General features: G+C 53.3%; 1 protein-coding gene across 2 annotated transcripts; it reads left to right on the top strand.

The window, feature by feature from the left end:
* Nucleotides 1-1,296: 1,296 nt before the first annotated feature.
* Nucleotides 1,297-10,926, top strand: LOC136048094 (bMERB domain-containing protein 1-like). Of its 2 annotated transcripts, XM_065735594.1 has the most exons (7): nucleotides 1,297-1,350; nucleotides 6,084-6,204; nucleotides 8,259-8,332; nucleotides 9,639-9,753; nucleotides 9,886-9,959; nucleotides 10,372-10,526; nucleotides 10,820-10,926. In XM_065735594.1, exons 2-6 carry the CDS (start codon nucleotides 6,101-6,103, stop codon nucleotides 10,488-10,490), a joined length of 486 nt encoding a protein of 161 aa, XP_065591666.1. In that variant the 5' UTR covers nucleotides 1,297-1,350; nucleotides 6,084-6,100; the 3' UTR covers nucleotides 10,491-10,526; nucleotides 10,820-10,926. The 2 variants fall into 2 exon arrangements, with proteins under 2 accessions (XP_065591666.1, XP_065591667.1); XM_065735595.1 differs by lacking the exons at nucleotides 10,372-10,526; nucleotides 10,820-10,926 and adding an exon at nucleotides 10,245-10,304.
* Nucleotides 10,927-13,913: the final 2,987 nt, after the last annotated feature.

Here is a 13,913-nt window from a genome sequence, read left to right as displayed (position 1 = left end):
TAACACTGTGAATGCAGACACAGAGCTGAGTGGGAGCTAACTTTAAAATTAAGCTCTGTTTCACCTTTAATATTAAGAAACTCTGCCTGGAGAAATCAAGCAACAGAAGTAGTGATCTCGTGCCAACCTTATTGGTGGAGCAGAGAAGGATGTTGCTGGCAGTGGGGCTTTGGTTTTCCCCCTTTGTAAACAGTTCCAGCTCTGATCAGGTTGGAAGGTCGGAACTGCAGAGGTGATGATAGCAGTGAGAACATCAGGCTTGTGCTGATGGGAGAAGGAATTCTGAGCTGGGAAGCACAGCCACATGCCAAAATAATGCTAATAGCTGAAGCGTGGATTGAGAGATGTGAGCTTCAATTTCTGACAGATCCTAAGGAAAATAAGTTCAAGGGATTATTTAATAACTCCCATCCTGTTTTTCTGACCAGACAGCAGGAACAGGCAGTTCAGTGCTCTTTGTGCTTCTCAGTACTGAGTGGATCAATTGATATTTCTTCACTGTGGATTCAAGGATGTAGAGCATCTTCTTTGCTCTCAGTGTGATAGCGTTGAGCACAGCAAGGGGAGCAGTGTGCTCAACGGGACCGTAGTGACTGCGCTGCTGAGGGTGGTGTTGGCTCTGGGTGATGTTGGGATAGATGATCTTGGTGGCCTTTTCCAACCGTAACGATTCTGATAGTCTGGGCTGCCCCATACGGACTCAGAAGGTCGGGTTGGTGGTTGGGCTTGGTGATCTTTGAGATCTTTTCCAACTGAAATGATGCCGTGATTGTGCGATCGTTAAGGTGTGAAACCCTGCAAGGTTTTAGAGCCCCGTGTCCCAGCACTGCTGGGTGCCCTCAAGGTGCTGCCAGCGAACCTCTGACCCTCACAGCAAATGGGAAACATCTTTTCTTTGTCACGCTTTGCTTGCGCGGTTTATTTCTTCGCAGCGAGCTGCTGAGAGCACACAGAGGACGAATTGGGGTGAACTGGAACCGCGTCCGCGCTGAAGCTGCTGAAGTCTGCGGCACGGAGCTGGAGAGGCCGGAATAGGGCAGCGGCAGGGCTGGGGGGGGGGGGGGGGGTTGGGGATCGTGGGGGGTGACCGCTCCGAGAACGAGAGCGGCCCCGGCGCGGGCGGAGGGCGGAGAGCATCCGCGGGGCGGCGGAGAACGGCAGAGGGCGCGGCGGGAGCGGAGCGGGGGGGGAGGGAGCATCGGGAGCCCCAACCCGCTCCGCTCCGAGCGGTGCGGACGGGGGGAGAAGCGGACCGGCTGCACCGGGCTGCAGCATGGAGGGGAACCGGACCCCCCCCCCGCTACGGGTCGCTGGAATCCACGCGGTGGCCGCCAGCCAGCACGGCCCCAGGTGAGCTCCGAAGTTTCCCCCAGGTGGATACGCTGTTGCCCCATTCTCCCCCCTTCCCCCCCCCCCCCCCCCCCCAGTCCCACGTCGGGTTGCGGAGCCCCGCGATGCGGGCAGCGAGGGGAGCGCGGCTGGGGAAGCCCTGAGCCCCCGCAGGGTGGGGGAGAGAAGGGATGGAGAGAAGCGGCGGGAAGGGAGGAGGGATGGCTGGGGGGAGATGATGTGGTGGAGGTGGGATGGAGCCCTCCACCCGGCTGGTGCTGCCCGGAGAGGCATGGAGGCACGGTGCTGCTGTGGGCACTGCTGTGAACGGCAGCCTGGGGGGCCCACACCGCCCTTTGCTGCTTTTCCCCACTCTGAGCAGTTCGTCCTGGAAGAAGCGGGGTGGGAATGGGGGGTCTGACGGGGGTCACCCGCAGCCCGGGACCTGGACTCGGGGTGGGAGGTGGCATCGCAGTCTGGGAAGTCTTCCTGCCAGGACGTCCCTCCAACATCTGCCCTGCCCCCCTTTGCTCCCCAGAGAGCAGACCTCTGCAGACCAGACCCTCTGCACCCAGCAGGGCAGCAGCAAGCAGCCTGAAAGGCAAAAAGGGGAGGCATAGAGCAAACTTCAGCATTCTGCTTGATGCAAGTGTGTGGGTGCTGCCCAGCCCGGTGGGGACCGTCCTGAAGTTTTCATCCTTCTCCTTTGTGCATTCCAGCACAGCAGCTTTTGTCCCCCCACCCCCCGGTCGGTAGGTGTCTGGGTGGGGATCTGCAGCGGTCTGACCTTGTTCTCCAGGATCAAAGTGCCTGGCTGTGTGCTGAGGGTGCTGGAGGCACGAGGGGTGTGAGCACCACATCACCTCTGCAAACACTGCCCAGAGCTGGGCAGCATCCTGCAATTGCTCTCATTAACAAACGTGCACTAAATCAACAAGGGCTGGTTTTGATGAGCTGAATCCCCCTTGCCCACTCTGCTTTCCCTGGCAGAGAAAAACTTGCAGCTGAGTTAAAAGCCTCTTGGGATAGAGCCCAAGCAAAGACCTCTGCCCTCCCTCCCCAGGGCACTGCCAAAATATTGCCCAACCTTAATCATGAAATAAATCACTCACAGCTGAACCCTGCGCTGGCTGTCACTGTGACTCATCCTGGGCTTGCTGCTGGCTGTCTAAATGTTTGCACCAAAGCCATATGGAGTGAAAGTCTCCAGCTATTATACTCCTCATTAACGATACTCTCTTCCCCTGGGCCACAAGTGACGATCAGAGCAGTCCCAAGTTGAAATCAGAGCCTTCTCCTGTTCTTCAGTTTGCCAGGTTGAGGTGGTGGCTGTTGGAGTGCCCTGTGTGCAGTATGGGGCTGATTCCTCTGCCTGGTTCTGCTGTTTCCCTGGTGTATCTGTGGGAGCTGCACACACATAGGTCATCCTGCATCCCTGAAGGATGTAAGGATGCCTAGATGTAAGGAGGCACTTAGAGCTGAGTCTTACAAACCCATTCATTTTTGGCAAAACCACCTCCAGGGAAGTCTTTGCCCAGCTGCCTGCTGCACGATGTGCTCAGGTTTAGTCCCGTGAGAGCTCTGAGTGTTCCCACTTCCCACCTGCAGTGGCTGCATGGAGCCCCAGGCTGCACGGGGAAGCTGTGCTCTGACCCATGCGTGTAGCTGGAGCTTCAGGAGCTTGGCATCACCCTGCGTCTCTCTGGAGAAGGCATCTCCTGGACTAGTAGGGAAGATCCATGCAAATCCCAGTTGGTCTTCACAGAATAATTTGGATCAGGAGGGAGTTGTGGAGATCTCAAGTCCAACTCCTTGCTGAAAGCGGGTTCAGTAGTTAGATGGGGTCGTTCTCAGCCTTGTCCAGAAGGTGTCTTGGACCAACGATGAAGATCCCTCGACTTCTCAGTCCCAGTTGCAGTTTCCTGAAGGGTTCCTGCCTTTGGGTCACTTGCACAGATTCATGGTTTCTCATGAGGTTTGGTTTCATGCAGAAGCGTGGCAGTGCGTCCCCAGGTGTTCGTGCACCCCACAGTATCTCTGGCTCTGCTTCCACAGCCCTCATGAAATCTTGGTGCCAAATACGGCATGGAGGATTGGCTGATGTTGGGTCTCACCCAAAAGCACAGCACAGCTTAGCATTTATGATCCCGAGGACTTTTTCTGTTCCTCACTGAAGTTAGGTGTGGGGAGAAGGTGCTCGGGGTAGATTTTAAGGAAGCAGAGGGAAGAATGCTCTCCCCCAGGGGTTCACAGGCTTCATCTTGCAGAAGCTCTCATCTGGGGCTGCCTCTTCTCCTGATTTAGGGAGCTCCTTGATTAGAGCTCTGGTGACATCTTCCCTGGTGTGCCTAAGGACACGTCTCACCCTTGGGATGCAGAGTGTCACCCCATCACCAATGAGAGCCTGCAGCTCAGATCCTGCAGCCGTGGCTCTGCTGCGTGGTGTCCACCTGCTCCCAGCTCACAGTGTGCTCCTGACCTGCAGCTTCTGCTGCTGGAAGTGTCCGTGGGCTGAAATCACCCAGCACTGCCTCCTCCCTTTGGAACACAGGTGAGGGTTTGCCTCTCCCAGCCGGGCTGGCTGCTGCTAATGAGGTTCTGGGATGAGAAGGGAGAAGGAGTGATGGTGACACCTGATCCAAGCCATCGTGCTCGCCCACTGGGAAGCAGCTGGCTGATGTCCTGAGCCAAACAATTCTGCCACTGACGATCAAAGATGTTCTGAGCTGTTCCCCCACCCACCCAGACCAGCAGTGACAGCCTCCCTCCCCCAGACCCACTCCTGTGCTCCAAGATTTGTTCCTGGCTAATGAGAGCTGCAGTAAGCTCGTTTCTTTGTTTACTGGAGAATCTATAAAATAATCGGCCTTGTCATTCCAGCCTTGTCGCAGAAGTGATGCTGAGCAATGCAGCTTTTTTTTTCTGACAGATCTAGAGCCACACTGAACTACAGCTGAGCCCCAGGGAGCCTGCAAGCACACGGCAGCTGTTCCATCTGCAACCTCGTGTGCGTTGTTACCTGCTTGTCCCTGTCATCTGCAGGGAGATGTGACCAGGGCCACCTGTCCACCTGCTCGTCTTTGGGCCCATGGTATCCCCTGGGCCACGAGCAGCCTGGGGTGGCTGAGCAAGGGGATGCTTGGGACAAGGGAGCTCAGCATCCCTCTCCCCTAGCAACCATTGGCCGGTCCCTTAGCAACAGCAGTCCAGTCCTGCAGAAACTGCATCCTTGGTCCCCTAGCAACCACAGTCCATTCCCCTAGCAACCCCATTCAGGCCAGTAGAAAGGAGGCTAAGGGAGGGTTTCCTGCACTGGTTTGCAGCAGGGACAAGAGCTGCTGGTGGGCAGTGCATCCCACTCCACCCTGTGCCCAGCTCACGTACCCTGTGGTCCACCCTGGGCAGGCAGGGGCTCCTGAGAGCATCCCAACAGCTTGGGGTGGGGTTAAGGATTCTGTATGTTGGTATTAGTAGAAAGTGCATGCATGACTGGGGGAGAGGGAGATGCACTACAATAAGCCCTTGTGAGTTTCTAAGCCAGAAAGAGTGGAAAACTATCCCCCGAACCACTCATGCCAATCTAAACTACATGTGTTCCTGCTCTTCAGCCTTCTCCACCAGCAGCCTCAGAAACATGCCTCACTGGGAACAATTTCTCCAGCAGTTTTCTGTGATGGGTAGAGAACCACTGTGTGGTGTGTTCTGCCTTCACAGCGATCTCTCCCTGCCCTACTGGGCAAATCCCAGGGCTGCAGAAACTCTCCCAGCAGAGATGTACGTTGTGGGGATCCAAAGGAAGCTCAGATTTCCCCCGATGTATGTGGCTGTTAGTGTTTCTCATAGCCTGGCTTTGCTGTGGCTGCTTAGCCCCCCACCCCCCAGCCTGTGCTGTCTGTACATCACAGGAGAGCTGGATTAGCCAGCGTGTGATGAACGCACTGCTGCGCGTCAGTGATAACGTGCTGGGTGATGTGATGCTGGGAGCTGGGCTGGCTGGGAGGTGGCAGCTGGAAGAGCAGGAAGCCAGAAGCTGTGGGACATCAGTGTGACTTCAGCAGAGACAGAGCTGGTGGTGAGAGCAGGGCTCTGCTTCTGGGCTCTCATCCTGCCCATCCCTGAGCTTGCCACTAAAATACAACAGCCTCTTTTTCCCGTGTTTTGCTGGGATGATTTTGCCTCTTGTTTGGAGCAAGTGGCATCCCTTTTTCCTGACTCAGTTTCCCCAGGTGGGTCACAGAGATGATGCTCAGCACTGCAGGGGACAAGGAAACCGAACTGACCTGCTGGGCACTTTTCCTGCGGTGAATTAGGAAAGATGGGGGGGATTCACCCATCCTGAAATGGAAAGGGAGCAGCAGTGGAACCTTCCTCTCCATGACTCCATAGGAGTTATGTGTTACATGGGCCTAGGTTTGACCCTGATGTGTCCTGGGGGAGGATGCAGACAACAGGCTTGTGTTTCTGGGGGTGCTCAGCCAGGGGAGTCTGATGCTGCTGCAGCAGTGAGCAGAGATGCTCTGGTTCTCAGCCTCGTTTGGAGCACAAATAAAGGCAAAACACATTTGCCCTTGTACAGTTGGTGACTTCCAGTGTCGGGCTTCTGCTCTTGCAGCACCCAATGAGTAGCCTGGAAAAAAGGTTAAAGCCTTGTGTGCAACGCCAGGATGCTGCACAGTGTCTGCAGGACAGCCCCGTTGTCCTCAGACCCGGTTCACATTTACTGCTGGCTAATGGGGCTCCCCCTTCCTTTGCAGAGGATGAGATCATTTCCATGGCTGACTCCACCACCACCATCGATGACATTGAAGGGGAGCTTTTCAAAATCGAGAGGATCAGGGAGATCCTGGTGAGGAGAGAGTCAGAGCTGCGATACATGTGAGTGCTGGAACCCAACCTACGCAGAGTTGCTGGCATGTGTTTGACTGAGCTCAGACATGCCCATGGTCCTCTCTGAGCACAACGTCTGCTCCTCAGGTCAATGCTTTTGGGTTGGGCTTGGGAAGGGAGCCAGGGTTTGGGGGCTCATTGCCGCTTGCTGACCTGGGCAGCCACGGGACCTGAGTTTATCACTGAATCTTATCACATCATGGTTGAGTCAGAAGAGTCCTTATGACCTCCCAGCCCTTCCTCCCCTTCTGGAGCATCAGCATGGAAGATTTGTGCCCACAGAGTGCCAGAATCATGTGGCCCTGCCAAAGAGGCAGAAATAAAGCCATTGGAATGCAGAAGGATGGTGGCAAGAGGAAAGTCCATGTGACAAAGCTGCACGTCCCCTTTGGGGCCTCTGTTAGCACAATCCTAACGCTAGCTTAGCAGGCAGGGAGGGAGCTGAGAAAAAGCTAAGGCCAAAGGGGCTGGAAGGCTCGTTTGCAATATGAGATAAACACAGCACTCTCAGCACTGGGTTTTGAGCTGGAGCCATGGAGATGGGGCACAGGGAGAGCACACCCCACACACAGAGCTGAGGCATTGTTGTTGGGATTGCAAAGGATTTCTGGGAGTCACAAAAAGTGAAGTGCTTGAATGTTTTCCATGGCAACTGGCACCTGAGTCTCACAGGTGCTGTCAAAACTCACAGCTCGTGGTTCTTCTTACCTCGTTATTTGTTTTCTTCCTTGGTTTGCACTTGGGAATTACCTACAGAAAACACATCCTGGGGTGGGTACAGCTGCAACATCCCTTGCTTGAAAGCTTTGGGGAGCACTAGGACTGCACATCAGAGCTTGAGCATCAACCCCGTGAAGCGAAGCCATGGGAGTGTCAGCTTTGGTGGGAGGGAGGAGCTGGGGACACAGGAACCTTCTGCACAGCTGGGCTACAGGACAGAGGAGTTGGGAGTTGGAGTGGGGATTTTATTCCAGTGGGGGAAATAGAAGTCAACTTTAGGGTCAGGAGGACTGGAGGGCTCAGGGAGGTGAACACCTCCATCTACGTGCCACCATACAGCGATGAGAGTCTCCTGGTCAGTTGATAGGGATTCTTCTTGTTGGAAATGTCAGACCAACGCATTCCAACACTGCTGAGATGTCCGTGCTTGGAAGAGAATGAAACGAGATGTCTCAGGTGGAAGAGATAACCCCAGCTCCAGCAGCAACCACCTGGCTGCTTGCCTTTGCTATCTCCCAGATTGTATTGAAATGACAACTTTTATTATTGCCAATTCATTACTTCTGCCAGGAGGGAAGGCTTCCTCCACCTGGGGTGTTCTCCTCCAGTGATATCACACAGAGTTCCTTCTTGTTGCTCTGTTCATTTCCCTCTCTCTAATTAATATTTCTGGTGCCCCAGGCTCCAGTGTGACTCATCCCAATGCAGTGACTCAGCTGCAGGATTACTGGAGGAGCAGACAGGGCTCCTAGCAGTGCACACCTCACAGGGAACCAGGGGCACATCTGTTCAAGGTGGCTCCGGCTCATGAGTCTGCTGTGTGTTATCTGCAGACACGAAGCATGAATTAGGGCTTTTTGCAATGTTCGTAGACATGGAGGCCGTGAGAAAGCTGTGCACTGCCAGATTGGATGTTCTTCCATACCTTGGGAAGCTCAGGCTTCATGTTGGGTGCGTGGTAGGGAGTGGGAGGACCAACAGAGTCTGTCCAAGTGAAAAACAGGTCACCCAGCTCCTTGATTACAATGAGCCAGCAGCCCACACCCTGTTTCCATGCTATCCATGCTGTTACCGGATGCATGCACCTGGTTTTACTAAGTGTTGTTGTCATCAGAGTGATTAGACTTTTGCTTCGCCAAACACGGTGGACATTACCCATGTAGCTGCAGGAGAAGCTCTGAGACGCAGAGAGCTGAAGTGAGGCAGGTAAATGTGTGCTCCCCACTGCAGGCACAGCGTGCCTCTCTCGGGGTTTGCTCCAGAGCCTCCGACCCTTTCCTCCCCCAGCATTTCCCTCAGTGGTTTCATTTGTGTCTCTGCAGGATGGATGACATTCAGCTCTGCAAAGAAATCAGCCGGCTGAAAAAGGAGCTTCAAAAACTCCTTGCTCTTCCAGGTAAGGCTCTGTAAAGCTGCACACTGCCGTGTGCTCAGCAGGAAGATCTCTGTGAAGCCCAAGAAGCTCTTGGCCAGCTCCCACACTGGGATGCTCCTGGAGATGCTGCTGCTGAAGGCAGCAGTGAGAAGCAACAACACCGGGGTTATGAGAAGTTCCTCCTTCTCAGACCCCTGCAGCAGCACCTCCCATCCATAGAAAGACTTGAAACAGCAGATCAATAGACGGTTTAGGGAGCAGCTGAGACCCTGCCTGCAGGACGGCTCCGTGCTGTGAATTCTGCTGCATTTTTATGTAGCTGAAGGAAGACGGGAGATTGATCCATCCTGTGCTGGATTGATTTTGGAGCTGGCTGCTGAATTCAGAAATGGTATTAAATTGCTTCAAAACAGGCAATTACCATTTCCATCCAAGCTAGGTGCCCATATTTAACACTCCCTAGCCCTAGCTCTATCATCTCACAGAATCACAGAATGCTTTGAGCTAGAGAGAACCCGTGAAGATCCTCTAGTCCAATCCCCAAGGATTTTTATGTATTCTGCTTCCCTTTATATACCAATCCGTATAAAACTTGAATTCACAATGACGTGAGAGTTTCCCAGGACTTCACTGACTCTCTGCACAAGGAGGTGGTGGTGCCCCATCCCTGCAGACACCCGAGGTCAGGCAGGACAGGGCTGTGAGCACTGATGGAGCTGGGGGTGTCCATGTTCACTGTAGAGGAGCAGGACCAGGTGGCCTTTCAGCGTCTGCTCAAATGATTCGATGATTCTTTGTGTGACACAAGTGGGTTCCATGGTGCTCAGAGGCAGCCAGGTGGGGTCTCTGGAGCCCCCCGTGGCTCAAGGCCATGCTGACACTGTGGCTGGACATGCTGGCCTGGGAAATGTGGATTCAGCAAATCTTGGCAGGAGGACGACACCCGAATCTGACATTTTTGAGCACCTTGGGGTCAGGTGCCCACCTTCTTCAGCAGTGCAGGGTGAAGACCCCCAGGGAAGCAGAGGAGGAGGAGTCTCTGAGCAAGGTGACCTCACTGGTGGGAGCACACCTTGCTTAGGGACCAGTCCTCTGCCTTGTGAAACTCACAGCTACATCTCACAGTGACCTGTGTGGGTGGAGATGAGATTTTTTGCTTATTTAGCAGTCTGTATCTGGATCTGGGCGCTTACTTTCGCTTGGCTTTTACCCTCACTCTCATATCCACTCCCAGGTGGAGCAGAAGCAGAGCAAACTTGGCTAGGCTTAGCTTGGCACGGAAGGGATGGGCCCTACAGAGGAGCTAATTACAATTCCTGTGCTGCAGAGACTGAGAAGTCCAACGAGGAGAAACAGAAGGAAGAGGAACTGGTGCAGCAGATCCACAAGCTGGTGGAAACACGAGATTTTCTAGTGGACGATGTGGAGTTTGAGAGGCTCAGGTAGCTGGGAACAGTTTATTCCTTGCAATGAGGACAGTGCAAGCTTTCCTCAGATCTGTATTATGCCTTGACAGATGTTTCTGGATGCCTCATTACTCCTTTCCTATGTGCTAAACAATCTCTTTATCACAGGGAAAGAGAAGAAGACAAGGAAATGGCAGAGTTCCTGCAAAGTAAGCTCTCCAAAAGCTACCTCCAGAAAGCAAGTAGGTGGTCAATGAGTTGCAATCCTTGCTCTGAACCTCCCTGCCAGTTTTTCCTCTTCCCTAAGCACTCTGGTCCCAAGATTTCATTGCTCTGTGTAGGGCTAGCTCAGTGTGGGGAGGTGCTGGTGCTGGAAACATCACCAGTCAGTAGAGATGCAATGCTTCCATACATTTCAGCCAGCATGTCCTAGGAGACCTGGGCCAAGCAGGTATTGTTTTGTGGTTCATGTACTTCATTGGACCCTTTCTAACCAGCTCTTTCCATTTCATCATGCGTTGATTAAGGTGACAAGTCATGCCATCCCCCTCTCTGGTAGCAGTGATGCCCTGGGAGGACCTTTCAGAAGAAGCGATGGGCTTGTGTCCTTGTCTCCAAGAAGACACCTGAAACTTACAGTGCCTCTTTCCATAGCTCCTGTCAGAGAGAAGAAAATGACTTCCAGGGGGCAGCAAACCTCTGCACCATACATGACCAAAACGGGCCTCACTCTGCTCAAGGAGTGCTGTGGCTTCACCTGCTCCATCATGTAGCCAGCTCCCAGCTCCTCTGCACAGGACATGACCATGGTAGTGTGCTGGGCTTTGTAGGACTTCCTGTGGGTACTGAAGCTGCTGAGTGTGGGGTGGGTGGGAGCTGGTGTATGGGATGCGCAGAGTTCTGGCAGGAGCAGGGTAAGAGGGACCACTAGGCTGCAGCACTGCTCTATGGGATGGTCACTGAGGAAAAATGTCAGAACCCCACTGAGTCCTGAGAGAGGGTGTGGAAGGGAAGCAGTGCTGGGAGGAGGTATGGAAGGAAGCACCAAGAAGATCAGGTGGTTGCAACCCATGGTCTTCTATTTCTTTCCTTTCCTGCCCAGGTCTCCAGCCAGAGTCCACAACCTGCTCTCCTCTGAGAGTTCCAACCTCCCGTCATTATTCATGCTTCCCACTGCAGCACCACTGCTGATGAGACTTTCCATGCAGGCTGGTGCAAGCTTGAATGATGGCATGTTTCCTCGGTGCCACGTCCTTGGCCACCACCTCCATGACATCAACAAACACGGAATTCCACCTTAGCTCAGCTTGAAAGAGACACGTGCAGCAAGCAAGTCCACAGCAAAGTTATTCTTGACCTGCACAGGACAACTAAGCAAGTCTTGGGGCTAACGTTTGGAGAACATCCATCATCCAGTGCCACTGGACATGCCATTGCTGCAGATCTCATCCTTGGCCTTGTACCACCTTGTGAGTCTCTGGGGGCTGATTCTGAAGGACTCTTTGTGGGGAATGTCTCTGGCCCAGGTTTTGTTGTGTTTGCATTGGTTTTACAGCTCCGGGTAGAGCTGTGGGGAGGGAAGGGCTGTTCCAGGAGGCAGCTGAATGAAGGGCTGATTCTTGTGCAGTTGGTATGTGAGCACAGAAGCAATGTGCTACTGCAGGCAGATGAATTGCTCTCCCCACCTCACTATTACTGGGTTCAGTTTCAGCTCCAAGGGGAGAGGTAATCAGAGCAAAATAGGAAAGGAGAAAAAGTCAGGAGATCAGGGGAAAATGCAATGGGAAATGAAAACCAAACAGAAGATGAGAAACATAGCAGGGGAAGTTGGAGAGAGCAGGTGAAGGAAACCCTCACTGCCAGGAGGGCATTCAGCCCTGCCCTCTGGTGTCCACCACTGCCTCTATGCTTGGCACCGTGATCAGTACATAATCCATGTGAAAGATCACAGCATCCTGAGGTCTCCCAGTGTCTCAGTTGCTGCTGTCCCCTCTGAGCACGTCAAGATCTTGACCCATGTCAAGATGGCACAGCTGGAGCTGCTAATGCCTGTCATGGCAGCATGAAGCTTCTTCTTTATGGGATGTGAAGAGCTCGTAGATCTCCAGCCCTGCCTGCCCTATAGGATGGGATGACTCTGGTGGGTGCTGTGGGGAGGCCCCCATTTAGTGGCTGCCCAAGAGCTCTGGTTGCCCTGTGGCCAAGCTGCTGTGACCTTCAGCTCAGTGGTGCTGCAGTGTGCTGTGGTCCTGAGATGGTGTCCCTGCCTGGGTCGCTATCCTGCGTGCCCAGGTCAGTGAGATCACAATCATCTGTCTCTTTTCCTTGCACCTGATGGCATATTCGTCCTGATAAAACACAGTGCAGACCCTGCTCTTGGTATCCTGAGGTCTCAGTGTGAAGCCTCCTTACGTGTTGTGTTGCTGTTAGTGACCTCCTGCATCCTGCAGGACCTGCCTGCAGGTCCCTGCATCCCTCTGCTTTGGGAATGTGGAACCCTAAGCACTGTAGGTCTCAGAGTGTCTCCCTCTGCTCCAGCAGCCCTGTGGAGCAGCACAGGCTGCCTCCACACTGCAGTAAGGTGCTGTGCCTGTTGCTCAAGCAGACAGACCATCATCAATAGCATCCAGCCTGGAGCTGGTGAGGCAGATGGGGCCTCTTTTACTCCCTGCTCTTCCATTCCCTGTCCCATGGCTGCTTGGTTTCATCAGTCTGCAGCCACACACATAGTGCAATGTGGGCATTGGCTGTGGACAGCAGATCAGCCCCTCAAGACCTAGAAACCCCCTCACTGTGCTGGCCTTCCCCAGGCCAGTGGGTGCCAGGGCTGGGGCACTGCCCTGTGATGGTGGTGGGACTTGGTATGGATCTGATGAGCCAGGTGTTAAAACCTGAAGCTTCCCATCTCTCTTCCTGTGCTCTCAGACATATGGTCTAAGTTTTGGGTGGTCCTGTGTGAGGCCAGGAGTTGGGCGTAATGCTCCTTATGGGTTCCTTCCAACTTGGGATATTCTACAATCTGCCTTCTTGGGAAGGGGGAATAGCAGGGCTACATTGCTTGCTGTGGCTGGCAGGGAGCCAAAGGCAAGGAAGAGCCCTTAATTCACAGTTTGGCTGCCAAATTCATCCCTACTTCCACCCAATGAGGCCCTGGGACCTGGAGCTGTGTTTGGGGGGCAGGGAGGATGGCCAGGAAGGAGGTGCAGAGGATCCTGACCTGCTTTGCTCTGTGTTTATGGCTGTGTTTGCATGGTTGGTCATGGAGACAGGCTGCTGTCCTGGCCGAATGATCCCAGTTGGTGTGTATTGAACCGATGGCAAAGGTATGCAGCACATGGGAGCAACACTCCTTCACGTGCATTGGTTTCAACCCAAACTAATAAATGTCTGTTGGAAGCTTCGTTTGTAAACATCTCCTGCTTGGGACCTTTTCAGAGGTGTGTCAGGTAGTGTCACAGCAGGGCGGCTGGAACAGAGCAGGAACAAAGTCCCCTAAAGCCAGGCTGCGTTTGGAATATGTTCAAATGGGGCAGGGGGGAGAAAGTTACTCCCCTAGATCAAACAATCCCTGGTCAAATCCCAGGGCTTATGGGGTCACCCTATTATGGATTAGCAACAGTTATTGAGAAATGAGGCCCTGCAGATTCCAGGGACTGCCTCTCCCTCCCCAGCCTATTTGATGGAGTATTTTCAAGGTCTAGACAGAGACATACTTGTTACGAATGAGCGTGGACTAGCTGCTTTGGCAGTAGCCTGGCCTCTAGTAGTGGCCTTACATAAATTAGAAACGACAAATACGAACATAGAAACTGAAAATCAACTATTAAGGGAACACATTGAAAAATTAGAACAACAGTTGGGTACATTAACAACCAAAAAACCTGGCCTAAATGTCCCAACGAGGCAAATACGTAGCATATCAGTAGAGGACATCCAGGACCCAGAAATAGCAGACCTAGATATTTCAGAAAAAAACATTTCTAATGCGTCTCTCGAAACTCCATCAATAATGGATCCATTTGAGATCTGACCAATAATAACTCAAAAAACAAAGAAGACACAAGATAGACCAGCGGGGGTGCCTCCTGACCAATGGCCCCCTGCTGAAACCTGCCTCCATGTGACAGCTCGTCCATATACAGCTAGTGAGTTGATGGACCTAGTACAGCGGTTCCATCAAAAACGGAGAGAAAGCA

This window comes from Cyrtonyx montezumae, unplaced genomic scaffold, assembly GCF_038088225.1.
Source record: "Cyrtonyx montezumae isolate F1298 unplaced genomic scaffold, pur_monq_1.0 scaffold_19, whole genome shotgun sequence".
Classification (NCBI taxonomy): Eukaryota; Metazoa; Chordata; class Aves; order Galliformes; family Odontophoridae; genus Cyrtonyx; species Cyrtonyx montezumae.
The sequence above is the reverse complement of the archived record's forward strand: the minus strand, read 5'-3'. Positions and strand labels throughout refer to the sequence as shown.

Excerpts from the sequence above, each read along its gene's own strand:
- LOC136048094 (XM_065735594.1), top strand. The coding sequence starts at position 6,101 with ATGGCTGACTCCACCACCACCATCGATGACATTGAAGGGGAGCTTTTC. Across the intron at positions 6,205-8,258 it reads GAGTCAGAGCTGCGATACAT|GATGGATGACATTCAGCTCT; the intron begins GTGAGTGCTGGA and ends GTGTCTCTGCAG. Across the intron at positions 9,754-9,885 it reads GTGGAGTTTGAGAGGCTCAG|GGAAAGAGAAGAAGACAAGG; the intron begins GTAGCTGGGAAC and ends TCTTTATCACAG.